We start from the raw sequence: 27,804 nt of genomic DNA on the forward strand, positions 1-27,804 counted from the left end.
TATTTTTCCAGTTTTTTTTTTCTGGTCTGTCTGTGAACCTTAGTTTTCCTTAATAATATCATTATTGATTTTTCTGCTTGCTGAGTCCCAGCAATGTAATGTACACTGCCAGTGAATGTGCACTGTCAGTGAATGCCCCTTGTAGCTGTTCTTGCCTAAAATTTGAAGCTTCATCATAAATAATTGCATTAGTAAGGAAAGTCTTAATGCTTTAAGAGTTTTCTGTGTGTTTTAATTTAGCCATCTTTAGGAAACTGTACTACTGTGAGGACAGGATATTTGCAGTCATTTGGGGAAAGTTTAGAGCTTTCTAAAGGAAAAGCTTAAAAATGAATTGAAATAGAGAAAAAAGAGTGTGACACCAATTCATATTTTCCCACTGTTACTCTTTGCTTTCCTACCTGTTAAAGTAGAAATACATAGTTCTTGTGTGGTTAAACGTTTAAGACTTTGGGTTGTTAATGCTGGGTGACACCCGACTTCCCACCTCACCCATTTCACCTTCTCCTTTCTCTTTTTTTTTTGCTGTCTCACCATGGTGCTCCCTTTCTTCTGCTCTACAGCTTCATTTGCTTATCTGGCTTCAAAGTTGAGTCGTGAAGAGCAATCAGCATGGAATTAACTAAAAGGCTTTTATTAGTGATCAAACTATGAACAAATGGTGATTAATTGATATCTGAATGAAAATCAAATGGTAATCAAAGGCTGATTTGGTATATATTGGGTCTGGCTGAGAGGGAGTTCATTTTGCCACAGCAGCCCTCACAGGGCTGTGCTTGGATTGGGAGCTGAAAGATGCTGGTAACACCCCAGAGTTTTGGCTGCTGCTGAGCAGGGCTGGCACAGCACCAGCCCTGCCTCTCCAACATTCCCTGCCCACCTAGGGGCTGCAGGTGGGCCAGATCCTGGGAGGGACAAAGCTAGGACAGCTGACTCAGACTGTCCATACTGGATGACATCAGCATCAGAACAGCTACAAAAATGAGAAGGAAGAGGGTGCATTTGTTTTTTACAATGTTTGCCTTCTGTAGCAACTGCTCTGTTGCTGAGGCCCTGCTTCCTGGGGAGCAGCTGATGGGAAGTAGAGAATAATTGTATTTTTTATTTTCTTTGCTTGTGCATGTGCAAACTTCTGCTTTTGCTTTGGTAAACTGACTTATCTCAAGCTAGAAGTAATTTTCCATCTTATTTTTTCTCCCTTTCCAGCTGAAGAAGGAAGTGATAGAGAAGCTGGATGGGCACCTGATCTCCAGCCAAAGTCAACTCCACCATAGGGCAATAGCTGAATTTGTGACTTGAGGATGACTTAAATGATGATTCACACAGTGATACACTGCTACTTGTTACCCTTGTAACAACAGCTGGATAATGTCACTAGAATATGGTAAAACTCTGGGCCTAAGGAAAGCTGTCACTTCCTGCAGCTGTTTAAGAAAAGGCTGTGGATGTGGAACTCAGGCACATGGTCTATTTGACATGGTTGTGTTCAAAGGTTGGACTCTGTAATCTTGGAGATCTTCTCCCACCCAACTGATCCTGTGATTCTGTGCTTCAGGGGGAGATCACTGCTGTGCTGGCCCCTCAGGGGAGTGCAATGGGCTGTACAGATTTTTATGAAGTGATTGACTCACAGCCTGCCCCACCTCTGGTGTACGTGCAGGAGCGCAGCCATTGCTGTGTTAATCAAGTCCACCCTCAGCTCAGCCAATACTCCTCACTCCAGGTAAGATGGAGCCCAGGCTCCTCCACTCCTGGAAATGTGTGACCCAGCACAACTCTCCAGATCTGTACAGCAGGGCTGACCTCAGGGCTCTTGTCAGAGTTGCCTGAACCACTGTGCTGTCCATCCACCTAGAGCACACCTGGAGGGAGATGTGGAGGCCAGGAGGGCACTGGCTGCCAGGGGAGGCTGCAGTGTCTCAGACAGCATCAAAACTCTTGTGTGGATGGGCAGGGAGCTGGAGCTGGACAAGCCCCTGCCTGCTGGAGACGGTAGGGCTGTGCTCCCAAAACAGGTGCTGACACAGAATGCAGGAGTTAAAATCCTTCCCCAATCTGAAAACCAGGTTACTGTGGCATGGGTTCAGCTTTTGCAAAGGCTGATTTGGTAACAGATGAAACAACACTCAGTGGCACTGAACCCCACAGATCAGAACTCAGTCCTTCAGCAGAGGAGGACCAGGTTGGGGAACGCATTTAAACAATGTGGGCATTCAGGACTCCATGGGAGCTGCTGGGATGCATTCCTGGATGTGAGGAGAGCAGGCAGGTGTCAGAGAGAGGCAACTCTCACTGTCCTGTGAATGGTGGTGGTGATCCTGAGGCCTGAACATCACTCTTGTCTTCAGGGACAGCAAGGAGGAGGATGAGGAAAGCTGTAGGACAGCCATCCTCACCACAAGCCTCAGGAAGGCGATGAGACAAAGAGACCTGGAAACCATTCCCAAACATACAAAGATCAAGAAGGTACTTGGGAGTACTCAGCATGGATTTATTAAGGGAAACCCAAACTTAATGCACTGGCTCCAGTGGGGCCCAGGGGACTGTGATGTGCACCATGATGTCCAGCTAGAGGCCAGTTCCTAGAGGAGCACCCAGGGGTTGATACTGGGGCCAGTGCTGTTCAATGTCTTTGCTATGACCAATGGATGCCCAGCAGTCTGCAGGTGATACAAACCCAGGAGGAGCAGCTACAGAGCAGAGGGGTGTGCTGCCATTCAGGGGGACCTGGACAGGCTGGTGAAGTGGTCCAACACAAAGTTCATGAAGTCCAGAAACTGCTGGAAAACAACTTGGCAGACAAGTTGTTCCTGGGGAAAATTTGCTTCTGCCTGGATTTCCCTGGAATCCTGGGAAAAATCAGTTCACTCCTGCAGCAGTGACCACCAGCCTCCTGGGCTGCATTGGGTAGAGCTGCTGGCACATCTGCTAGCAGGTGGGGGAGATGAGAATTCTGTTGGCTCAGCCCTGGCAAGAGACATCTGGGTGCTGAGTTCAGTGATGGACTCCTCACGATGACAGACAGGGACAGACTGAAGGGCCATGGAGACAATTAACAGCCTGGAGCCCTTGTCACATGAGGAGAGGCTGAGAGAGCTGGGGGTGCTCAGCCTGGAGAAGAGGAGGCTAAAAGGGATCTTATTCATGTGGACAAATATTCAGTGGGTGGAGAGAGAAAAGAACAACAACAGTCAGTTACAGTCAGTGCACAGTGACCAATGGGGAAGAACTGAGACACGTGAAATTCCATTTGAACATAAGAAAAAACTTCTTTCTCTGTTTAGGTGGTGAAACACCTGGGCAGATCACCCAGAGAGACTGCGGAGCCTCCATCCCAGGAATACTCAAAACTCAACTGTGGCCCTGAGCACCCTGTGCCAGCTGCCCTGCTCTAAGCAGGAGTGTGGGCTGGACAGATCCCCAGCATGGGACTTTCCCTTTAGCTGTGGCCTCTGCCTCCTCTTTTTCAGTCTGATAATCACCAAGCTGTCCCTCTGATAGGGTAACATCCCCTGCTGCCAATCCCACAGCAGCCCCATGCAAGATAATTCAGCCAGGTGTAAAATGCTCCATACTGCGGAATCTTGGAAGATAAGGGGGTTTGTGTATGTAGCAAACTCCAAAAGCTAAGCCAATCAAGGATTATTGTAATAACAGCCAAGGATTGTTGTGGCTGAAAAAGGGGCTGTAGGAGGAAGGGAAGCGATGTCTGAGACAAATGTCCTCATTCTGGCTCATGGAGATAAGCACAAGACAGTCAAGAAAGTTATCTCTAGGGTGGGAAACACTTATCTATAAAAAAGTACCCCCACAAAGCCTGGGTGTGCACCCCAGGACACCCCATCAGCTGGATTGGTGCTGGAGCCAGGACTGGTGATCTCTTTTTCTCTCTTTCTTCCTTTCTCTCTCTCCCTCTTTAATCCATCTCTTTATCCCTTTCATCCCACTCCTTTTTCAAGCCCCACTGCTTAGGCAGGTGGTCAGGGACTAACATATAAATTTCCATGCCAAATGTGTAATTTACTAATAAAACTTTGAGAGTTTTTGTGGACCCTCTTACTTCTGTCATTCCTTTTGACCATGAGCATCTGTGAATCTTGGGTGCTCCTTTCCCCTTAAGGCTGGGACATTGAGTGAAAATTATGTGACTAAGCATCTTGCTCGCAACATTAGAAATGTTACAGTTACATTAATATTTGTGCCTTTAATTAGCCTAACAGGACTTTTCAGCTGTAAATATTTAATTATTTTATGTCCTCTATAGAATTACACTGTAGCACACAGGCAGACATCAAACCTCTTTACACTGTCTATGCATTCTCACTCCTGGTTCTTTTAAAAAGAAAATTATATTTGAAATCATCAGTCTTGGCAAACTATCCAACACCTTTATTTCCAATTTCATTGTTCATTTCTGGTACAAAAGTCAAACTTCCACAGATAGTTCTTCAGAACAAAAACCCTAAATGATTTATACATAAACTATTACATGCAGTATTTATAATGTGCAGTACAAAATGTACACTGTTTAGAGGCGATACACACTGTGTATCATGCCAAGATTTAAACAAGGGTTATATAGACGAGTGCTGATGGCTACATTTCACAGAGACAGCTGTAGGCACTGCCTTGAAGCAAAGAGAAGATACAGTTCTGAACAGCTGTACTTGCCTCATCCTCAGGCCCCAGCTCCTCATTTCAGGTTTGGAGAAAAGCCTTGGTCCCTCTCCACATTCATAGAACAGTTCTGAATTCATCAAAAATGAAGCTTGGCACATGTGCTTCAACAACCTGAGGACACAGGAAGGCACAGTGGGGTATTTGCATTATCCATCTGTTGTCCATTCATCCATTAACAAGCATATCTGACCCATGACTGGAGCACACACACTACTGATCTAAGCCACCCTGGCATCAGGATGTGCTCCTGGATGTGCTCAAAGCAAGGGAGGAACAGCCCAGCCAGGGCTGGGAGGAGCTGCCAGGAGCACAGGAACAGAGTAGGACTGGAGGAATGCTGCTGTCCTCTCTCCTAGGCTCCACAGCATCACCTACAGCTGCAGGACTGACACAGGGACCTTCCACCACACAGAACTGTGGGCTGGGAAGAGGAGACTGGAAGAATCTCACTCTCTTCATGGTGAGTATTAGCTGGGAAATGGCTATTGAATGTTTATTCAAGAACCACGGAGGTAAAGCCTATTTAGAGCAATCAAGATTATGACTTATTTTGAATACTATATATAAATAATATATCATCTTCAAATGTAGTTAAGTTGCATTTAAACATGAAACAAAGTCTCTCTACAAGTAGATTTTTAGCATTTCCCTTGCACGTGAGACAAGGAAGCTGCCTGGGAAATCAGCCTTTGGCAGGAAGTGAAGGAAAGACTGGATACAGTGTTTCACCAAAATTTGGACTTTCTAATTAGCTTTTTGCCCTGGGTTTAGAATACAGCTAATTTTAGAATTACTTGGAAATATCTTGGAATGTCTGTTTTATTTCTTTCCTTCCCAACAGCCCCCAGCATTATACACTGAAGATTAAATTTAACAGACTTGTTTGAAATTAGCACAAAGGTGAAATCCTTTATTTATTAATATTCACCTATTTATTCCTGTAGTAATGGGACTGAACTCCACAAACCAGGGCTGCTTCTGCATCAGCAGGACCCTGAGCTGTTATTTGTTATGTTGGTTCATTTGTAGTACAAATGGAAGCTGTGGGCACTGTCTCCCTGGCCAGGTCCCCTCATTGGCTAAAATGGAGTGGGAGCACACATTCCTTGCTCCTTTTTCCAAGGAAAATGGTTGGGGTGTTTAGGGCATATTTAGAGACATGGAATTCTTTCTTACCTTTCTTGGTAACTTGGTGTATCGAATGTAATCTTCCAGGAACATGAGGGCGCCCACTACATCAGCGGGCATTTCTGGAATCTTCTGGCTAAAATTAAACCACCATGGAGATCATACTCCTACTAATCAATCAGTTACTTGGATTAAATTACCTGAAAATGCCAGCCTTCAAGTAACACCATTACCACTAGGTGTCATGTAATTCCATTACAAATAGAAATAGTATGTTAATCTTCTATTTAGTAAAATATTGTTGTTATTGTCTAACACAATCATGGAATGGTTTGGGCTGGAAGGAACCTTAAAGATCATGGAGTTACAACAGCCCTGCCACAGGCAGGGACAATTTTCACCAGACCAGTTTTCTCAGGGCCCCATCCAACCTGGCCTTGAACAGCTCCAGGCATGGAGCAGCCACCATTTCTCTGTGAAATCCATTCCAGTGCCTCACTACCCTCATGGGAAAGAATTTCCTCCTAACATTAATCTCTATGTCCCCCCTCTTTTAGTTTAAAACATTCTCCCTTTTCCTGTCCCTGTCTGACCATGTAAAAAGACCCTCTCCACCTTTTTTATAAGATCCCTTCAAGTACTAAAAGGCTAAAAATACCAACTATACTCTGCTAGAACAAAAATACTGAAAAAGCAGTGCTTTTTCACTGCTAAAGTCCTCTTCACAGAGGTGATACTTGGGTAAAAAGTAAAACATGGATACCTTGTGCACTGCTCCATCGTTGAACGAATAAACTGACCAATCAGAGCCAAAAATTGCTCTGTGTATCTTGAGTGAAACTGTTTCAACAGGGTAAGGAGCCCCAGAACCAAAGGAAGCCAGTCAATTTGATCAGCTGGCCGCTTGCACACCACTCCTGCACAGAAAAAAACCAAAACAATATATATATGCTTATCTTTATAAACCAGAACATATTCTTATAGCACAGGCTAACTTATCTAATGTACTCTTCATGGCTTTTTTTCCTGTCTCCCCTTCTGCTTGCCCACACAAGAAAGTCCAAAACTAATGTAACAACTGCATGTCTTCCATGGTGAATGGCAACAGAGGCATAGGATAGAATGAGAAACCCAGGAGTCTGGATTCTCTTTCCTACCCTATTGTATTTGGCTTAAACAGTATAACAAAACTCTCTGAACTGATAAAGTTGGGAACTATGTCTTTTCTATGCAGGTAATTTTACTATCTTCTCTACAGATAATTTCACATAGGTTTTAATTAGATTTAGACATATAGCAACTTACACATTACCTAAATTTCTGTTGTACTGAAGTTTGGGAAACTGGGAAATGAGGAATAGGAAGTTGACGGTGGGAAAATATGGCAGACGTTTTGTTGTTATGTAGATCTGAGGGGAAAAAAAGAGTAGTATAGGTCTTCTATATATTATTTTTTTTTCTCAGTTAAAAAAAAATAGAAAGAAAAAATAGAAAAAAACAAACTGCATCAAGCACCAGAATGTACGCCTGACCTTATTTAATGGATTGTGAATGCCAGCAGCTTCCAGATAAGCTGTGATTTCATATAAAAGAGTGTTGTCTTCTTTAGGATAAGGTAGTAATGGGTTCTGATAATGTGCTTCAATGTCAGCCAGTATTGCTCTAAAAGGAAAATAGATTATATTAAATAATTTTAAAAATTATCCTTGAATAAACCTTACATGATGGCATACGTCATACTAATATAAAAATTTTGAAGATACCAGAGCCTCTACATGGCCACAATCAAGAGTAAAACATCTTTTCTGGAGTGTCTTTTTACAAACATCATATTTGACTCAAAGTCAGTACCACACGTTTTCTGTTCCTTTTTCTCATCTAAATATGAGTTCAGAACCAGGTATAGCCAAATGCCAATAGAAACTGTATGTTCAAAATAGTTACTTGCCAAGTATTTATTTTTAATGTTTTTGCTGGGTTAAAATTCAAATCCTGATCAAAACCTTCCACAAATCAGATGCCACATTTTACTGTAATTTAGATTTTAAGGATTGCTGAGCTGATAACAATTACATCACAGTGATACAAGCAGCTCTTCAGCACATTTTGCTTCTTACTTATTGAGATTTTCCAAAGCAGCAGCCAAATGCTTGGAGTCAAACCTGCAGGAATAATTTAATTGATTGGTAATCTGTCGTCTTAAAATCTGCATCTGACCAACCTGTTGACACAAACACAAAAAGGGTGGTGTGTTATACTGAATGCAATGAAGGAAGAATGGAGCCAAAGACTGACTGTGCACTGCACAGTGCACTCAGAGCAGAGATGCAGTCATAGTGCTTGAAGTTTACATACAGTTCCTGGTCACAGGTACAGGCAAGGGAAAAAGGCACAAAAAAGGTACCAGGTATAAAACCCCAGTTACTTGCTTTTCATTGGTCAGTGAAAATGTCTGTACTCTGCTTCCCACCTCTCTGTACATCTTAGGGTCAGCACAGCGGGGTAAGAAAGCATCAGAGAGGCTCATTGCAGTCAACCTTCTCCTTCCCTGGCCTTTCCTTGTCACTCCAGTAACATAAACATCCACTCTGAGAAACGCTGCTCCCCATATATCATTACAGAGACAAGATAAAGAGCCAAGATAATAGGACAGCTTGTTTAAATCCTCAGCACAGTACAATGCCTTCTGTGGCAAGGCAAGTCTGGGAAATGCTACTGCTCCAAATTTTATCCTTGGGCATACCATGGTCACAAGGCACTGTGAGGAGGCTCAGGAGTTCCTGACACTGAATACTAACTTAGTCTGCCCAGATCAGATCTCTAGTGCCAGACTCTGCTTTTGGTGAATGTTTCTTATGAATCTCATGCTCAGCGCTTTGTGGAGTATGAGGCGCCCACACAAATGAAGCTCAGGAGCTCTCGCAAACCCAGGCCTGCATCACTTGTGATGCTACATAATTCCAAGTCAATATAATACAACATAGTAAAATAAGCAGATTAAAATATCACAGAACCTTTAAGATTGGAAAAGACCCCCGAAATCACTGATTCCAACCTACGATCAAACACCACCTTGTGAACTAAACCCTGTCACTGAGTGCCACATCCAGTCTGTCCTTAAACACCTGACAGTGACTCCACACTTCCCTGGGCAGCCTGTTTCAATGTTTAACAACCTTTTCTATGAAGAAATTCCTCCTGATGTCCAACCTCAACGTCTCCTGGTGCAGTTTGAGGCCATGTCCTCTTGTTCTGTCACTGTTACCTGGGAGAAGAGGCCAACCCTGACCTGGCTAGAGCCTCCTTTCAGAGAGCTGTAGAGAGTGGTAAGGTCCCCACTGAGCCTCCTTTTCTCCAGGTTAAACACCTCCTGCTCCTCACAGGACTTACCCTCTAGAGCCTTCACCAGCTCTGCTGCCCTTTTCTGGACACGCTCCAGCACCTCCATGTCCCTCCTGAATGGAGGGGCCAATATAACCAAAGAGCGTCAAGTGAATTCTGACTAACAGCAAGCCACATGAACCTACCTTCATTATGGAGTCTAAATAAGCTGTCCAGATCTTCTGTGTTTTTGCAATTGCTGCAGAATAAACCTTGTTTGAATTTGCTGAGAAAAGAAGGGTGAGGCATTAAAAAAAGAACAAGTAAGAAGAGAAATAAATGCAAGTGTATAAAGACAATTGCTTTCTTCCATGTTAACCAGTAAGCACTCACCTATGATTCCTTTGAGGGGACTGACAGCACTCATGAGTGCTTTTAAGGTATCTTGTACTGACCTGTCACGCAATATATTTTTCTGAAACATGCTGAGGAAATTCTAAATAAAAGAAAGAAATAAGTAAGTAAAATTATCACACATGCACTCTATGATTAATCTTGATGGCACTGGAGACACATTTTTTAACAGCAGGGGAAGACTATTTCCTTAGATGAAGAGTTGAGGAATTGTGTAGTCACAATTTTAGCTTTTTGGAGTTATGTTAATCAATGTTAGGACATTAAGAAGATCCCCCTTGTCAGTATCTAATATCCACTATGGACAAGTCATAATTCAATTTTCAGGAAGAACTGTGTTTGTTGATACTTATTTCCCCTAAAATCTCTAACCAGGCTAGAACTAGATTCTTCTCAGGAAACAAATATCTTGGTTTCACATAACAGGTACTAAGGAAACAGTAATTTCATAGAATTGACACCTTATGTATCATGGTAGACCCAAACAATCTTTGTTGATATTCTAGACAGAAAAATTGAAGATGACCTGAAATCAACTTCTAAGTACACACACAGTGTACACCTTCAGAAAGCATCCCCACACAATCTGGAATTACACAGTATCATTTACTTAAGAGCACCAACTTCCATAATTTTATCTGTAACTGAAATTCTAACTTTTGCAGTTGAACAAGCATATTTCAAATGCCTTTTGATTTAATTTTGCCATTTCAGTAATGAACAGTTTTTTTTAAAAATTTCATTATTAAACAATAAAGCATTATGGCCTTGAGAAAGTGAAGTTCAGAAATTACCTGCAGCTCCTTTACAATCATGAAACACAGCAGCCTGTCTAAGCCATTGAGACCAAAGGTACCCAAAGTATCTTGGATCTCTGAGAAGAGACGACTATTGGTTACTTCCTGATGAGTTTTGATATCATACCAGGTATTCATCTGGTCAATGTAACACGTGATTCTGAGGGAAAAAAAATCAGCAAACAACTTCAGAAAAAGCTGCAGACAGTTCCTGTGATATTCTCAGTAATGTTACCCTTCTTAGACAGATGAGAAAGACTCTCCAAGTATCTCCAGTGATGTTTAGCTACTCCTCTCTCCACCAGGGCTCTGTCACTCATTCCTGATTTCTCTCTCCTCCATTTGTTTAACACATTGTTTTCCTTCTTAGACTAAAATCACCACTTTTCTAGACTAATATTTAAAATGTACAGGATGAACTGGGTAAATCTGGTTTTAGATAAAGATATGACAGCTAAGGAAAAACTATCTCTTGTATTTTGGTTTGTGTATGGTGGAATTGGAGCTATCCAATGCATGGTGACACAAAGTACTTACTTTGGGTCTGTGATCCTCAGGATTTCTCTGCAAAGACGACCAATAAATGTTACGGATTCATCCACAGGTGTGAATTTTGGTATAGGAATATGAGTAGACTGGTATATACTTTGCCAATCTTGAATCTGAAAAATGAGTTTTACAGTAATTTGCAGTGTTCCCATTGCACCTTTTTAATTTAGAAATTTTCCTTTTGTTTGATTTAAAAGGAGCACACTGTAACACAATATTGTAAATTACACATAGCAGAACACTATAAAAACAGAATAAAGCAAAGAGAAGAATTAATATTATTACAAAAATATACTAAAATATTCTATTTTGGGTACTTTTATGTAAAATAATGCAGGGGAGATGCTGCAACATTTCAGAATAAGCTGGAGGCAGATGCTTTACACAGTAGTTAGCACATTCAGTTGAAGTCACAGTGGTATGAACAACAGGTACACATGCTCCATCAGTCACAGGCTCTAACAGCCAACTCTAAAGACATTTATCAACTTTTTTGTTGTTTTGGGTTTGAGTAGCACCTTTGTTCTTAAGAAGTTATTGCACTCCTGCTCCACGTTGTAGTTAATAATACGAGACACTTCCTCCTGCCAAATTTTTAAACCATATATGTTGACATAATCCTGGATATATTCAAATGATCGATGGAACCCATCCATTGTAGCTGCCATTTCCTTCAGTTTGGGCATGAGTTCACTTGGCTGGAGACAAACAACAACAAAAAGATAAAACCAGAACTGTGGACATGTAGAATTCAAAGAAAATGTAAAAGGCTTCTAAATACCCTTAGAGAACAACCTCTAGAGCATTTCACTGTGGTGAAAAGCACTGAGAAATTTATCAAAGTTTGATATCTGAATTAATTCTTACTAAATATTTTTTCCTCCCACTTTTTGTATTTACTTTTGCCTTCAGTGGTACTATTGATTGATCTAGAAGATTCAACAATCTGGACAGGATCAAAACAAGGAGTCACTCCTTATTTTATCATTGCCTATCTATGTTTACTTGGCTTATGTGACCTGTCAATCATCACAGATAAAGGCAGTACTGTTAATTCAGAATTGACAGGACACTTTGGAACAGAATAAAAATATGCTTTTAAATTTTATGTACTCTGGGTAGTTTATAAACTCATTTGAACATCAAATAAAGAATTCCAAATAACCTTCAGTAGTCCAAAACTATTTTTGCAAAAAGGAAATCTGCACATAAAAGCATAAATTATTTTTTAGAAGGCAGTATAATAAAAGAGGTCCCTGCATACCCAAGATACATAAAAAATTAAACCAACCTTGGCTCTAGGATTAAAGATGAGGCCTCTGTGAAGAGCCAGGGCCACCCGTTTTACCAGCTCCTTCCTTATTCCATCCTCTAGTAACTGTTTTGGGTCCACCTAAGTAGAATAAACACTTTTCCTTTAAAGTCAGAAAGGTATAAAAAATATAAAGGATTTATTTTGTACCAAGAAAGATATTAAATACTTTTGATAAACAGGAAAGCACTATTAACAGATGCACTTAACCACCAGAGCTTGTTCAAAGAATAAAAAATTTACATAGTTCTACTAGAGAACAAATGATTTAAGTCGAATGGCAAAGGTTTGTAGTTCCCATATTCAAATTTTGTTCATGATCCACTCAGAATGTTGTACAATTCTAAGAAGCCAGTATGCATCAAGAAGTGTATGTTTCTTCAAGAATACTTGCTTCTAGTTCTCAAAGAGGTATCAATGGAGCCTTAATGTAAAACTGCAGAACAGATTATACTAGAAGAAACAAGTAGTTCCTAGTAGTCAAAGAGGTATCAATGTAGCCTTAATGTAAAACTGCAGGACAGATTATACCAGTGGAAGAAACAGCTCTTCAGAAAAGAAAACTCTTCAGGTTTTCCAGCAGGAAAACCTCCAATGATCACCAAGCACAGTGGATGAATCTATTAACAATGGGGACTGTGGGTTCCCAGGAACCTGAAAAAAATATAGTTCTTATCTGGCTGCCCATTTTAGGCATCACTGTTTGAAAATTTGTATGCAAATTTGTATTTTCTTGTCTTTTTATTTTTCCTTGAGGTCTCATATATTGTGTTGAAATCTGTGCTAAAGTACTAATTGTCACCAAACAACCTTTTCCTATTGAAATAATGGATCATTACCTTGATGATACCAACTAAAGTAGTTTTCATCATGAGGATACCTTCAGTGAAGATTGAAATTGCATGGGTTAACTTGGCAACCTGTAACAGAAAAAAAATTCACTAAAGTGATTCAATAGATGGAAATAATCACTCTAAAAAAATTTTCCATGTTTCCCAGTGGTAGCTTCCTATTTTAGATTTAAATAAATTGCACTGATATACTTTCAACTTTACATTTTGTTCTACACTTACTTATATAATTACCTTTCTTTTAGTCAGATAAATAGAAGTGTATAAGCAGTAGGAAAGAACAGGTACCTCTCAGAGGCTTCAGAGGGATTATAGAAGGGAAGACCACCCATATATTGTGTGCACAAATATTATGGACAAAACTCTGAGCTGGTACCTTAGAGCAGGCTGCTAACACAGCTCACAGTAGTTATTCTATAATAAAGCCTGCTGCCACCGTGAGTCCACCTCAGTATTTCCACTGATCTAATATATGGCAGCACATTCACTTGAAGTTTTACAATTAGTTGCAGTTATTATTATCCTTATGCTCAGAGTTCAGACAAGCCAGTCTTCTGCCTTTCAGGTGTTTACGATACAGAATGGAGAAGACTCTTCAGATCTACAGTTCAACAGAAATTGGAAGTGTAAACAGGTTTAGTATAATCTGTTTTCCTTTTACTGTCTCAAAATAAAACATCACTGAACACTGCCTTCTCCTTCACTCCCACCCACACACAAGCCAGACTCACTTTAAAAAGTCTCATGGGGGAGTTTAAACCTAATGTTCAGGACTGAACATCAGCTTAATCAGAGATCACAGCTTGTTTGCAGAAAACACCTAACAAGTGAGCACTTTTGGCAAAATCTCCAGGGAAAACCTGGCATCTTAACTGATTATTAGATTCTCTGGGGGAAAGACTTACTGATCTGCTCAGGTTTTTGTGTTGCATCCTCCTCTACTGAAAATAAAACCACGTAATTTTAATGTTTGCTCACTCTTCCAGACTGGTTACAATGCAGAAGAAAAACCAGAGATAAAATGAGCAACAGCAGCTTTATCTGGTCAAATCAATGTGTCTCCATCCTCTCATTTGAGAGCAGCCAGCTTAACCCTGCTTGCTTATTCACGTCTTTGGCCTTCTCCTCTTGGAGCAAGAATGCCAAATGTGGAGGGCTTCATTTCAGACTCAGGTTTTCAGGGTTCCATCCTCTCCAATAAATAAAAATATATTTATGCTCATTAATAAATTTGTTTAGATTTTTTTCCTCTCCTTCTCTACAAGATTGAAAGTTTAAACTTCTACAAACAGAAGTGCAAGTTACTCACTGTCCTTGTGAAGCCTAAGGTATGCTCACAATAACACCCATTAGTTTAACTTTAAGTCAACAAATCTAACTTCACTGTTAAACTGTAACTCTATGGAGCTGTGTAGATTTAAACTTAGGTTAAAGTTGGCCACCTATAAGGTTTGCTTTTTCAGAATTCCTGTTTTAACTGCACCTCATATCGTGGTCCCAGCTGAGCATAATCTCGTAGCTTGTCCTTATCAAGGCGAGTAGGCACTTCAATAATATCGTGAGTCTGGAGCTTTATGATTTTGAGAAGTGATGTAAACATGCTTTCTGGAATTATCTGTAGAACCTTTGTAAATGAAACAAGAAACATCCACATTCAGTATATTCTCATGAAGAAAATAATCCTCTATTAAGAAAAAATAATTAGAGAACAAAGCAATTATGCTTTATAAGCACCCACCTTTCTCACATAGGAGACCAACTCTCCAGAGTAATACTGGGACACACTGAGGAGGTCGGGACTGTTCGCTTGATTGATGCGGAGAAGCGGCAAATCAAGAGCAGAAGCAAGCTACAAATAAAGTTAACACTTTAACTTCTGAGGAAAATTAAATGCTTGAATTCTCTTGCTCAAACTCTTATCCTACAACTCAAAGTACCAGATTCTTCCTAAGGAGCAGTGTTATAACAGGCTTTCCAAGAAAAAAAAAATTGTTAAAAGTCAAAGAAGTCAAACAGTCCACAAGGCTACCTTCCCTAAGATTGTTAAAATCTACATAGCTGCATGGGACATTTCAGCTGTAATTTTATATCCTCACTCACACTAATCCCTATTCTTATTTCTACAGATGATATTTTCATCTGAAGCCAGAGCTTCATAAACAGACAAAGGGAACAGAGAACATAACTTTTTAAATTCCTTCAGCCTGCTCTGATCCATATGCAGAAGGTCCCATCTGTGCACCAATGCCTCCAGAAAACAGTAATGAGTAGAGGCTGTACAAGAGACTTATTTGCTTAACAGCGGGAATGCAATTGTTGCATTATATAAACATCCATAACTTGGTTTTATTTTCCTTAGAATTTACCTTGAGTTAATTTAATACTGTCTAAAAAAACTAGTCATAGAAGATGCTGATAAAAGGAAGTCTTAACTGATTTCAGAGCTTAAGGCCTTTTAAACAAACTGCTTGAATTGAGCTGCAGTGTTCAAGTACATTCAGTGCTGTTCATACTTACCTTTAGGAAAGTGGCTCTGAGTTTAGTCACCATAGATGGACTGACTCTTATGCTGTCTTGCATAATAGATGTAAAGCTGGGGTAGGAAACAAACAAAACAAATCAGCCTCTTCCCCTGAACTGTTACTTTCAACTGTTTAATTGTATGTCAATAGCACCAGTGTAATGTGTAAATGGCACAGGAGATCACTAACAAACTTCACTAAAGGAGAATTTAGGTCTGAAGAGATACTGGTTAGAAAAACCCTATGTGAAAAAGGAGACGTGGGACAAAAGATGAGGCATCAGGGAGTGTGAACAGCCATGGAATGAAGCAGCAGGTCAGCAAAATCCCACCACGGAAACAAGAGTTCTTGAGCATTAGTCTTTCCTCATTTGTTTTTGGTTGAAAAAATGAACTCCAGTATTTTGGAGAACACTTAAGACTAAAGAATGGAGACAGGAGGTTAGCAAAGCTGTTATAGTTAGAAGAGGACAGACAGTAAAAAGTTACACTATCACTTAACCTGCAGTTAACAACCCAAGAAGGATGAATGTTAATTCCCATTCAAGCTGATAATTCAGTATACTCAACAACTCACAGAACAATGATTCAAGACCGTTTTTAAACTGGAATGTTGATAGTCTTCATAACATTTATGCATGTGATTTCCCACAAGTTTTAGAAATGGCCACTGATGGGAAGAAAAAGGTCCTGCTAACATACCTGTCAATTAGTTGCCAAGCATAAGAAAGATCACCAACTATCTGCATGGTGATCAAGACCTCTTCTTTAATGTTGATAGTTCGGATCATCTGATGGAGAAATTTGCGGGTGTCAGCCAGAAACTGGCAAACCTGCAGGTTACTTTCCAGCTGGTGAAATTCTTGGACCTATATTTAAAAAACAAACAAAACTCATAAAAGGACTCGTTTCTGGTTGTTTGCTATGCATCTTTAAGGACAGCAATACAAACAGAATCAGTAAACTCACACTTCTGGATGTTAGCAGCAGTAAGACACTTAAATCCTGGCCTGTTATAGAGTGTACTAACAATAAATTTCACAAAGCTATTAAAGGAGGTGAACAGTGAAACATCATTCTGAGTACTCTTTTATATCCTGGAAATAGAAGAAGCACACACCAAAAAAACCCAGATTTTTTTTATTTTGCCTTTCAAATCATTCTTTCTAGTTTCAAATGAATTTATTTTCAGAATTTCTAAAAAATTAGTAATATTGCCAAATAATGTTAAATACTGAATTAATTTCTTTGAAAAAACCTACAAACCCTCGGCTACAGGTAGCATAACCTTTCATACAATCCCTTATTTTACAATACCAAGGTTTATACAAAACTCCTGCTTACGGTAGATGTGTAACAGCAAAGATCAAATAGATTTCAACAGTTGTTAAAATGCAGATCTGTTTTGCATCTCTGCTATTAGAAGTCAGTACATGTGTAAAAAATGCTGCTGTTCCAGAAGGACAAGGTCCTTTAACTCAAAATGTCTTTGCATACCTCTTCCAAAGCCTGTATTAGCTGCACGGTTTTTCTGCCTGCTGCAGTGGAATCATCATAGTTCAGAGACATTATTTGCTTGGAGATTTCTCTGAACCAAGCCTGGAGATTTTCTATGAAAGAATTAAGAAAAAAAAATGAAATCTCTACATATATGATAGGCACCAAAAATACAGGGAACTTGCTAGTCAAAAGAAACAAACAAGCTATACAAACAGGAGATTATTTTTACAAGTTTTTATTTCACTGGTACATTTATTGTCTTTCAACATGTACACTTGTAAAGTGGCAAATGCTCAGGCAAATTTCACATGCAACATTAAAAACACCTATCAAAATATATGGGCATTATAAAATCTTATTTTCACCAGTTCAAGAGAAAATAATAGGTATTTCAAAAAACAGTGCAAGGAATTTGGAAAGAAGCACAGATTCAACTTTTAAGTCCTTAGAGAACTTGGAGAATACCACTCAGTGTAGAGGACAAATAAAAGAAGGTTTTCTTCTTTTAAAAAATGCTGATACAATTGAAATCCAGGTTACAGCCAGGGAAAGAATTAGGGAAGAGGTTAAACCATCCCTAAATTTAACGGGCATGGTCACTCCTTTGTACATAGAACATGGTAATGTGAGCTCCATTATATATACAGAAGTGAACTGATATTTTATAGTTTTAACTTGTATATCTAAATAAAGGAATGAAAAATAGTTTTAAAAATAGGGCCATCTAAATATTAAGTACCTAAATATTGCTTACATGTGGAATATGTGCTGAAAACCTAAACAAGAGCTAAAGAGACCTCTTTGGCAGCCAAGGGACAAGAAAATTGTTCCTATATTATCACTATTAGACTCATGTATTTTATTTTGGTATCACTTTAGAAATATTCATTGAAATAACTTTTTCCCCCCACAGTGTAATTTTTAATAATTACCATTTTTCTCCACTCTAGTAAGAGGTTTAACTCCTGAGAAGACATCAGCAAGCTCAGTCATCCTTTCAGATCCCTCTTTTTTATAGTTCTCCCATTTTGCTTGCTTTTCTGACAGCATCTGCTTGAACATCTAGTGAAAACCAAAGCATTTGGTTTACAAAACTGGCAAGGAGGTTTATCACAATAGATAAAATAAAATACTGAAAACAGATGGAACTGACTAAGTGATTACTACATAACTTCAAGAACTTGCCAGAATATTAAAAACAAAATAAAAAATATTAAGAAATACAGACAATGTGATGGACATACAGTGACAGAAGCATACTGAATTTTACAAAACAGTACAATGCACATTTTTTGATTTTTAGTCACTTTTAAAAATACCTAGTGAATTTTTCAGGTTAGAGATCTTAGAAGACTCTGGTTAGCAGCACATTACCTCTTTTAAAATGAATTCAAATTGAGCTGTATCCAGAAGAAGCTGGAAAAGGATCCTGGAATTGTACCTTGAGTCCGTCAAAATTTGATCCTTTATCTGGCGGAGACGTTTGTTATTTGGATCACAAGCTGAAAATGGAAAGACAACATTTCTCCACTATTACATAGAATTTGGCCAAACTTTTCAATCTTTGTAAATACATTTTTTTTAACAGCTTGAAGGCAAAAAAATTTTGCTCTGGTATGTAAATCCCCACTTGTTTTCCATTTACATGGACTAACTATTCCTTTGAATAGAATATAATTAAGGTTTCCGTGGTGCTTCAGTCTTAAGACTTCTGCAGGCTTCTGAAACTAAATGTGAATTTAGTCCCTCAGATCAAGAAGCCCCAAGACCAGTATTTCTAAAACCATTACAAAAATTGTATGGAGGTGTAACAGAAGCCCTCTTGCATATCAAGAAGCCTCAAAGAGAGCACAAGCATTCAAATAAGGGAATGTCTAAGCAGGTTGGTTTACACACCCAAACTCACATGAGAGACATTCTCAACAGCTGAATTTCAGTTCAACAGAACAAAAACCTCAGTTTCAACCTGTTAATTACTAACATTTTAAGATGCTGGCCACTGCTTTCCTTTTGGAGCTAGGTAAAACTTTCAGAATGATGTTTTTTCTCCAGAATATTATTCAACAAGATCATGACTTCTACTAATTTTTGTATCCGTGTTCAGCTCACAAGAACTGAGGAAATGCACGTGCTGTTTCAGACAAGGCTTTAGGAAACTATTTTCAAAACAACATCTCAACAATCTCTTGCAAACAGCAGAGGAAACTTCTGACTTCAACAGCAGCAGAACTGAACTTCCCCCCCAGTGGAGCAGGACTGAGAGCTCAGCAGTGCCTTACTGGTGTCTGCAGTGTGCAGCATCAGCCAGCGGATGGCCACGTTGCAGTCTCGCAGGCAATTCAGCAGCTTGGGGATGTTGTCCAGCACCAGCTCCTCCCTCAGACAGCCCTCCTTGAGGAACTGCTGCACCTGCGTGTGCACTCGCTCTGTCACTGCAGCGTATCTGCTGGCCTTGAAACACACAAAGCCTGTATCAGTAAAATCCTTGCCTCAAATGGAATACACCAGGCTCCTGAGAGCTCAGCAGGCACACAGTTAAAAAAAAGTGCTATAAAAATTATTATCATTACTAGTAGGCACTATTATACATGGCAAGTGCATGACAAAGGATGCAAGATAAACTTTAAAGCAAGGCAATACTTGTCTAGGATTTATATAGCCCTCAAAGTAAAGTGAGAAATACAAGAAGTAGATGTTGCACAAATATTTCTCACAGGTGGTCAGGGTGAAAACCCTTAGGAATAAAACTCTGGAATGACCCAAAGAGACCCAGAAGCTACAAGCAGACACATAGAGCCGAGAGAAGACTTTGATAAGCAGTTTTCCTATGTTAGAAAACAGCCTGCACACACAGCATCCATGTTCCCACAGAAAGTAGTTCCAGAGTCCAGGCTACACAGGAAGCATAATGTTTCAAAAATGCAGACTTTTTATATATTCATTTAAATACTCTCTAGGAATTATTCCTAACAAATGGTACTAATACTTTATTGCCTAATGGGAAAGAAAATAAAAATCTATCCCAGAACAGAGATACTTATTTGTCACTGTTGGTCATAACAAACTGAAGAACACACTGTATTTAAGGCAGCTTCTCTGTATTTATTTTACAGCATGCTGTCTTTTTATACTCTTTCACAAAGTTTATACTTATTCATTGGTCAGAATAAAGTAACATAATACTCACTGGAGTAAGGCAGCCTGCCCCATATTTATCTCTCTCTCTCTCTCCTTTGTTTCCAGGCTGACAGCCTTGGTAAAGCTCCTTTCAGGAGCAAAGGCATCTCTTATCAGCTCCTCTCTTTCACTAACTCCTTCTGACTCACAGACCAGCTGTGAGCCCCTTTCACACTTATAATTAATTGAGTTCTACTTGGTTAACTTCTTCCCTAAAGATGAAGGGAGAATTTCAACTCATATTCCCTAAGTTTGCCAGACAATATGGTACATACATTGTAGGCAGGAAGAAAAGATCCATGCATTATTGATGTCATATACTTCAGATGCCCACACATCTTGCTAAAAATACTTAATGCTGGCTTATGTACCTGCTCTTTGACATTTGAAAGATCCAGTGTGTAGTTGAGGGCAGTTTTAGCAGCTTTGTAGGGTTCCCATGCTTCTGCCAGATTGACAGTGATTCCCATGTAAATGCTAATGACCTAAAATTGGAAGCAGAAAACAAGAAGTTGTATTTATGTTATTATTAAGAAAAATACAAAGTTTGGATTTAGCAATATGACAGAAAGGGATATGCTGTGGCTATAAATAAGAGATAACTGAACTTTTTTGGTAGCAGTTACTTTTTGGTGTACCACCTTTGGAAATCAAGAAGAAGACTTCGAAAGAAAAGGCACACAATTAATTAGAAGCTTTTTTCAGAAAACAATATGACAGTTCTTTCAGTAACTATATATGATACTCAGCTTTTTCCTCCATGAATTCATGACTTACTTTTCATTTCCATAATGCTCTAAAGAAGAGCAAATTCCAGTGCTACAGAAGGAAGAAATTCTTCGCCAAGAGAGTGATGTAGCACAGCCACAGGTGTCCATAGAGGCTGCAGAGTCTTCACCTTAGACATTTCCAAAGCTAACTGGGCAAAGCCTGAGCAGCTTGATTTAGCTTTGAGGTCAACCCTGCTTTGAGGAGAAGGCTGGACTAGAAAATGCCTAAAATTCCTTCCATCACACATTTTCCTGGGACTTACTTTATCTTGATGATATTAGAGTATAGTTGACTGAAGCATTCAAGACAATAAATTACACTTTCAAAGGACAGCCTTCCATGCTTATCCAGAGTGTTTGACTTGGACTGCTTCACTCTGAACAAAGTAAAATTTCCACAGAGAAGAATCTGTTCTAGTTTTAGGTTATTATTACATTTCTATAACACATACTGTAACAATAATTTCTATTGTTCTTATAACATGAAATACAGGGAACAGTTTTAAAACAGAATTAATTTTTACCCAATTATCTGGAAAGTATTTATCCACGATCTCTCTCATTTTTGCTTGTTGAGTGTGAAGAATAGAAGGGTCAAAATACAGTATCACATAGAGCATAGCAGCCTGAGTAGCCAGGGCAGTGCTGCGGTGTTCTGGTAATGGATATGCTGAAACCTGGAAAAAGTAACAAAACAAAGCTGAACATAATACAATGCATCATAAACCACCTGAAAATATTATAGGACACATTAAAGAGTGCAGTGTATAGATACTACGGGGCAAGAAGTTTATTTAGGTAAGCTGGACATGCTTACTCATACAGCATATTTACCAGATGTATTTCCAGAGTGTAAAAGTTGACTGCATAGATGTGTGCTACTTTTAACAGGTTACAGTAAGATTTTACTATGCTGTAAATATCAAGTAAGACATGTCCAATCATAAGACATTAAACAAAAATGGTGCTTTTTACTGCAAGGCTGGCCAAGGACTGCAGCAGATTGCCCAGAGAGGTTCTGTGGTTTGTACCTCTGGAGATACTCAAAATCCAACTGGGTGCAGCCTAGTGCAACCTGCTCCAACTGACTGTGCTTGAGCCAGGTTGGACTAGCTGACCCCTACAACCTCTGTCATTTATTTTTTTCTGTACTTCATGGCTGAGTAATTGACCCGAGAATCAATTTGATGCTCCCCTTCAAGGCCCTCTATCTCAGGGTGGCTTACCTGGTTGTAAATGTCATCTGACCGCAAGCGGCCGATAACCATGCTAATGAACGTTTCACTTATAGGAACCCTGCTGAAGTAACTCTCAGGGTAGTTTGGAGGTCTTTTAGGTCCAGGCTGGCTCGAGTATCCAGTGCTTCGAAGCAATTTACAAATATCATCTAAATTGGAGTCAGCAGAGGATCGGGCCGCACTGTTTTACAAAAAAAGAGGAACAAAAAAATGAGCTGTATGATCTAGTAATTTCCTTTTCTCCCACCCCTTGTAACCACACCCTTCTCACAAGAAAATTAAAAAATACTAAAGTCTAAAGGAGGTTTTTGAATGTTTATGCTATTATTGTCATGTTATAGGACAATGATGAATGTCCATACTGAAATTCCAGATAAGCAGAAAAGCACAAACAGAACATTAAACTCAGGAACAGAAAGAAGGAGCTTTATATTCAGAGAAGAATTTGTTCCCTTTTTTTTCCCCCCTTCTTTTTAAAATTTTCATTTTCTTTCTCCCCATTTCTGAATTCCCCCTGTCAATTCACTTCTGCATTCCAGAGTTAAAGAATCTCTCATTATATACTGGGAGGCATAAACATAGTCAAAGCAGCATTTTACATGTGTGGAAGAATTTGCACTGATACTCTTTAAGCCCCCAGCTATTATACCCTGATACTGAGAACCTACCCTGTAAAACTTGTTACTGATTTACCTAATAAAGCACTGTAACTACAAGAAGTCTGACTTGCAATACATTTGTCACCTAGATAGTCAGGACTTTTCAGAAAGTTTCCTTGCATGTTTGGGAACCTGTGACACTTTTACAGCTGACACTTGCAGCCTAAAAGCTTTAGCTGAAAGTTTATTTGTGGACTTCAAATGTCTGCTGTAACAGAATGAAAAATCTGTTGCTCATTTTGCAGCTGAACTTGCAAACACAGCTAAAAGCTAAAGCAAGGAGTTCTGCTGATATTCAGAGAGCTCTGCTGAATTATCTGTATAAAGTCAGTTGATGAAAAAGGTGTCAATATTTCCATTTATCTTAACTCAATGACTATGGTCACTGAACACACTGCACGTTACACATCTCAGCCTTGAGTGCTCCTGTACACCTATATACACGACCTGTATCGGTAGTAGGAAACCAACATTCTTTCTCTGACTTCTCCTTCAATCTTCTGGTCAATGACCAGTAGCATGACTCCATATAAATACAGGGCTTCACACTGTTTGGAAAGGAAAAGAATGAAGAAAGAAAATCACATAAACATGATTTTGCAGCAACATTTAAAGAAAAACATGCATTGGCAAACTAACGCAACGTCAACTACATAGTCAACACAACATGAAAAGCGGCAGCCTGAAGATTTTTGCTGTTTGTCCTTCCTGAAGTGAGTCACAGCACTTCCATGCATTTGGTAAACCTAAATTTTTGTCTGGCTTGGCACTTACTGAGTGGGTTAATTTTCTACTATTACAAAACTAGTCAATACTCACTAGAAGCTGTTTTCCATCTTCATTGAGGAGGACAGTTTCTAATGTTTGCTGAATGTAAATTCCTTCATTGAGGTCATCTAAGTATCTAGGAATCACGACAAAAACTTTGGTCATTGACTATTTTGCTCTCAAACTAGAACTCAATAAATGACAATTTCTCTGAAAGCCAACAGATGCATCAGAACATTTCCCTAAAACAAGCAGCATGGTATTTTTCATAGGATTTTTCCTAAAAAATTTTCCTAAAAAATGAGAGACTGGAACCCCTAACTAGTGCCAACCAGTTGGCAAAAGTTTCCTTCCATATGCTGATGGTGTATGTGAAAGACACTGGAGGATACCTGGCAGCTTACAGCTCATCCTCTTAATCTTGTCATGGGTGAATACAGCCTGGGAAGGCTGCCATGCAATTATGTAGTAAAACTGTCATTTTTTCAAGTTACCTAAGTATATCTCCTGGAAATACCATAAATTGATCTCAATTACAATTTGGAAGGTAGAATTAGAAATAGCATATGTTCACCTGAGGTAACAGAAGATTTATTCCTATTAAAGGATTTTCTAGTAATACTACTTAATAAGTAATATCAAACATTTGATCTTTTCACATAACATCAATAATAAAACCAATTCTCATGTTTAAGATTCTCAGTAACTTTTTCTTAGAGCATTTAGTGAAGTTTTAATTTTGTTTTTTACACGTCAGAGTAGCAAACGTGAGAATATGGCAACTTCACTGAAAAATTAAGTTCAAGAAAATAATGCCAATGAAAGTTAAAAAAAACCCCAAACTATCTGATATTCAGTTTTGCAAGACCAAAAAAAATTAGCTTAATAATATGGATTCTCCTTTTATTAAAAAAAATCTTCAGGACAATCTCTAAGATAAAGAAAAACTAACTCAAATTTACAATTGAGGAATTGAGGTAGAGAGGTTAAATGTTTTCAAGTAATATATTAACCTGGTAGGAACTGTTGGAGTAAATGTTAGTGTTCACTCCAGCAACCCAGGTTTGCTGGAATATGCTTCAACAAGGAGTATATTGGGTCTCTAAGGAAAAAGCTTCACATCAATAAGACAAAACAGTAATCTGGTCTTTGAAAATCCATATGTATTTAAGACACCATACCTGTTTAAATCTACAATGTATTTATGTACACTCTGAAAAGCTAAATAAAATCTTGTCAAAATTTCAATGTTGTTTTCACGAAATTCTTCATCTAAATCCAGTAACTCGGGCTTGGCTTCCAGTTTGCCTTCACATGTTTCAGGCCCCTGAAAAACAGAAACTCACCTTTAGAGACAATACTTGACTTTGATCTCTACTTGATTTCTCCACAGTAGGGCACAGACCATGTACAACCACTCCCACGTGCAAACCAGAGTTACCATTTCTTACCAAAACAAGGATCTGTGGTTTTCTAAGCTACTTTATGGTTAAATATTGATTCCATAAAGATGAGTTTTACACATGGTTACAATCTGCAATGTCTTTAAATACGATTTATCCAAGATAACCAATGGAAAAGAATAGCCAATGCTTTCAGTAAAGCCCCAATACATCTGAAAGCATAGGGTGGTTTCTGTAGTGTTATCTCCCTGATGGAATTTTTTCCTTTACACATTTCTTCTGGTTGATTTCTCAGACAGAAACTATAACATTGAGGGGTCACAAAGCTTAGTACCTTCTCATACATTCAAACCGCTTGAAAATATTGGACATGTTTTTCCCACAGACTCTACATCTAGCTCAGCACTTGTCTCCTGAATTAATGCAGAAACTTTGTCATTAACAATCATGGGGGAAAAGGAGTTGGGATGAAGAACCTGACTTCCTTACAGCAATAGTACAACTTTCCTAACCCTTCACCGCTGTCATATTTCTCATACGCACCATGCAGTCTCACCATCACCAACTAAATGAAAATAATGTTAAAGTTTAATTGGAAGTATTATTAGAATTTAATTGAAAATACCCAACTGACAATTTGAGTTTTAAAAAATACTCTTCTGCTTCTCTTTGTATGCAAAATATCTACACAAAACAAAGGATAAAAGCAGATGCCAAACTGCCATTGGAGTTCAAATGGACAAAGTAAATAGTTTCAACTTTTCAAATCTCAAATCTCTCCTCATTAAGTAATTCTAAGAATTGTGCATTGTCCTAGATTGCAAGGCAATGTGTATTCTATTTGCCATCTGTTAGAGGTGTGGCAATTATCTTCTGTTAATTGGGCAGTTATCTCTTCCACAAACCAATCGTCCCTCGGGGAGACATCTGCTGTTAATGGGCCAGTGAGTGTCACTGTATGGCTGATAAAAACTACAGATAGCATCCCATTGTGAGATGCTCCACCCAGGGGGAGGAGCCAAGCATTCCTACCTGGATATAATCTGAGTTTTTGGGACACCAGGGCAGCCTTTCCACTGGATTTCCAGAGGTGCAGCCGCCTCTTCCACTGGATTGTCAGAGGAAGACTACACCTTTCTACAGGATCACTGCTCCAACAGAACCTGCCACTCCAGGAGGGTGCAGCCACCATTCCAACTGGACTGCTACCAACACCCTGACCAACTGGGTGTCAGGTTGTATTCTGACTCTATCAGTGTTGTTTTGGTTTACTGCATTGTTTATTTTATTTTTATTTTCTTCCCTAATAAAAAACTGTTGTTCCTGCTCCTATATCTTTGCCTGAGAGCCCCCCTTAATTTCAAATTTATAACAATTCGGAGGGAGGGGGTTTATATTTTCCATTTTAGGGGAGGCTCCTGCCTTCCATAGCACACACCTGTCTTTTCAAACCAAGATGTATACAGAAGGGGTGCATTTGCAGTAAAAATATCTATAAATTCTCTAATTTCTGCTTTATCAGTATGACTTCTGTGGATTTATTTGGTTTTAACAGCACACTTATGCTTTCTTAACATTCAAAAATACTGAGGCTTTAAGGATTACTGTATTTCTTACCAATTACAGCTATCTGCTTTTACATTTTCAAGTAATTTGTGTTAAAAAAAAAGACTTCTACCAAGCACTTAGATCTAAAGGTAACTGTGAAATCATCTGTGCCCTGGATTTTCAGTATCTAAGCCTCACAGTGCCTGAAATTTACAACTTTTACTACAATGAAATTGAATTAAATTTTAGAAGTGCCTCCCTTACTTTATTTTTACCATTTCTTGTATTGTACAGTCCAAATAAAGTCAGATTAGATAAGTCTCTGTTGTTCCTTCTTAATCATACTGGAAAATGACAGAGGGAACTTAGTACTGCAAGCCTAATTCTGAAAGGGAAATAAGGGTTTTCCATGGACACTTCTTGACTTATTTATTTATTTATTCAGCGCATGTGACAAGTCCAGAGGAAGAACAATCACAGCACTGTCAGACAGGAAAGCAGAAAGCAGTTTTCATGGCTGCAAAGAATAAGCTACAGATTAACAGAAGAAAGATGGGCATACTGCCCATGGCACTGCTCTGAAGGAAAACAACCAACCATGCAGGCTCAGAACCTGCTGGAGGAAGTTTAATTTAGTCATCCTGCAGGAACAGCTACTGCTACTACTACCACCACCACCTCCCCAGAATCCAATACTCATGTTGTATATAATTGGTATCTATCAAAATTCACAGGCCAGATGACTCATCAAACATTTTGGAAGATGTAGTAGTAATAGACACAATAGTCAGGAATGGCTGTTTCACAACCCAAACATCCTCATGTGGGACAGCAATGCTTTAAGGAGAAGTTTAACAATAAAAGGATTTACCTTGAAATAACTGAAATCAAATATGATGTCTCCATACTTCTGCTGATCAGCCTTGTCCTTTAGCCTGAAAACACCAGGAATAAATTCGGAAAGTCTCAGGAGTTCTGCAATGATGGCATTCCCACAGGAAACAATCCGAAGAATTGCCTGACCACAGAGATTGTTTTCAGCCAGAAAATCCACCATGGTGGAGCTGGATGTGACAGAGCAGCAGAAGTCCTGCAGTCTGATTCTGATCCTTACTCTTTAGGTTACTGGAAGCAGAAATCCTGATGAAGAAACCAGCTGCGCCATTAA

The 27,804-nt window shown here is 39.1% G+C and overlaps 1 protein-coding gene across 1 annotated transcript; it reads right to left on the reverse strand.

Moving 5' to 3' along the window:
• Window positions 1-4,366: 4,366 nt before the first annotated feature.
• WASHC5 (WASH complex subunit 5) lies at window positions 4,367-27,804 on the reverse strand. The gene is made up of 28 exons (XM_005420714.2): window positions 27,508-27,804; window positions 24,867-25,012; window positions 23,737-23,821; window positions 23,365-23,465; window positions 22,247-22,439; window positions 21,545-21,697; window positions 20,622-20,735; window positions 19,353-19,524; window positions 18,448-18,575; window positions 18,006-18,135; window positions 17,071-17,183; window positions 16,276-16,442; window positions 15,570-15,645; window positions 14,791-14,901; window positions 14,536-14,676; window positions 13,041-13,121; window positions 12,181-12,282; window positions 11,408-11,587; window positions 10,878-11,002; window positions 10,338-10,500; window positions 9,523-9,625; window positions 9,336-9,415; window positions 7,926-8,029; window positions 7,341-7,470; window positions 7,121-7,217; window positions 6,572-6,725; window positions 5,857-5,944; window positions 4,367-4,791 (listed from the first exon to the last, which is right to left on the reverse strand). Exons 1-28 carry the CDS (start codon window positions 27,691-27,693, stop codon window positions 4,735-4,737), a joined length of 3,480 nt encoding a protein of 1,159 aa, XP_005420771.1. The 5' UTR covers window positions 27,694-27,804; the 3' UTR covers window positions 4,367-4,734.

The sequence above is a fragment of the Geospiza fortis genome, unplaced genomic scaffold (assembly GCF_000277835.1).
Source record: "Geospiza fortis unplaced genomic scaffold, GeoFor_1.0 scaffold111, whole genome shotgun sequence".
NCBI lineage: Eukaryota > Metazoa > Chordata > Aves > Passeriformes > Thraupidae > Geospiza > Geospiza fortis.

Excerpts from the sequence above, each read along its gene's own strand:
- WASHC5 (XM_005420714.2), bottom strand. The coding sequence starts at position 27,693 with ATGGTGGATTTTCTGGCTGAAAACAATCTCTGTGGTCAGGCAATTCTT. Across the intron at positions 11,003-11,407 it reads ATAACTTCTTAAGAACAAAG|ATTCAAGATTGGCAAAGTAT; the intron begins GTGCTACTCAAA and ends CTCATTTTTCAG. Across the intron at positions 7,218-7,340 it reads TTCACAATCCATTAAATAAG|ATCTACATAACAACAAAACG; the intron begins GTCAGGCGTACA and ends TTTTCCCCTCAG.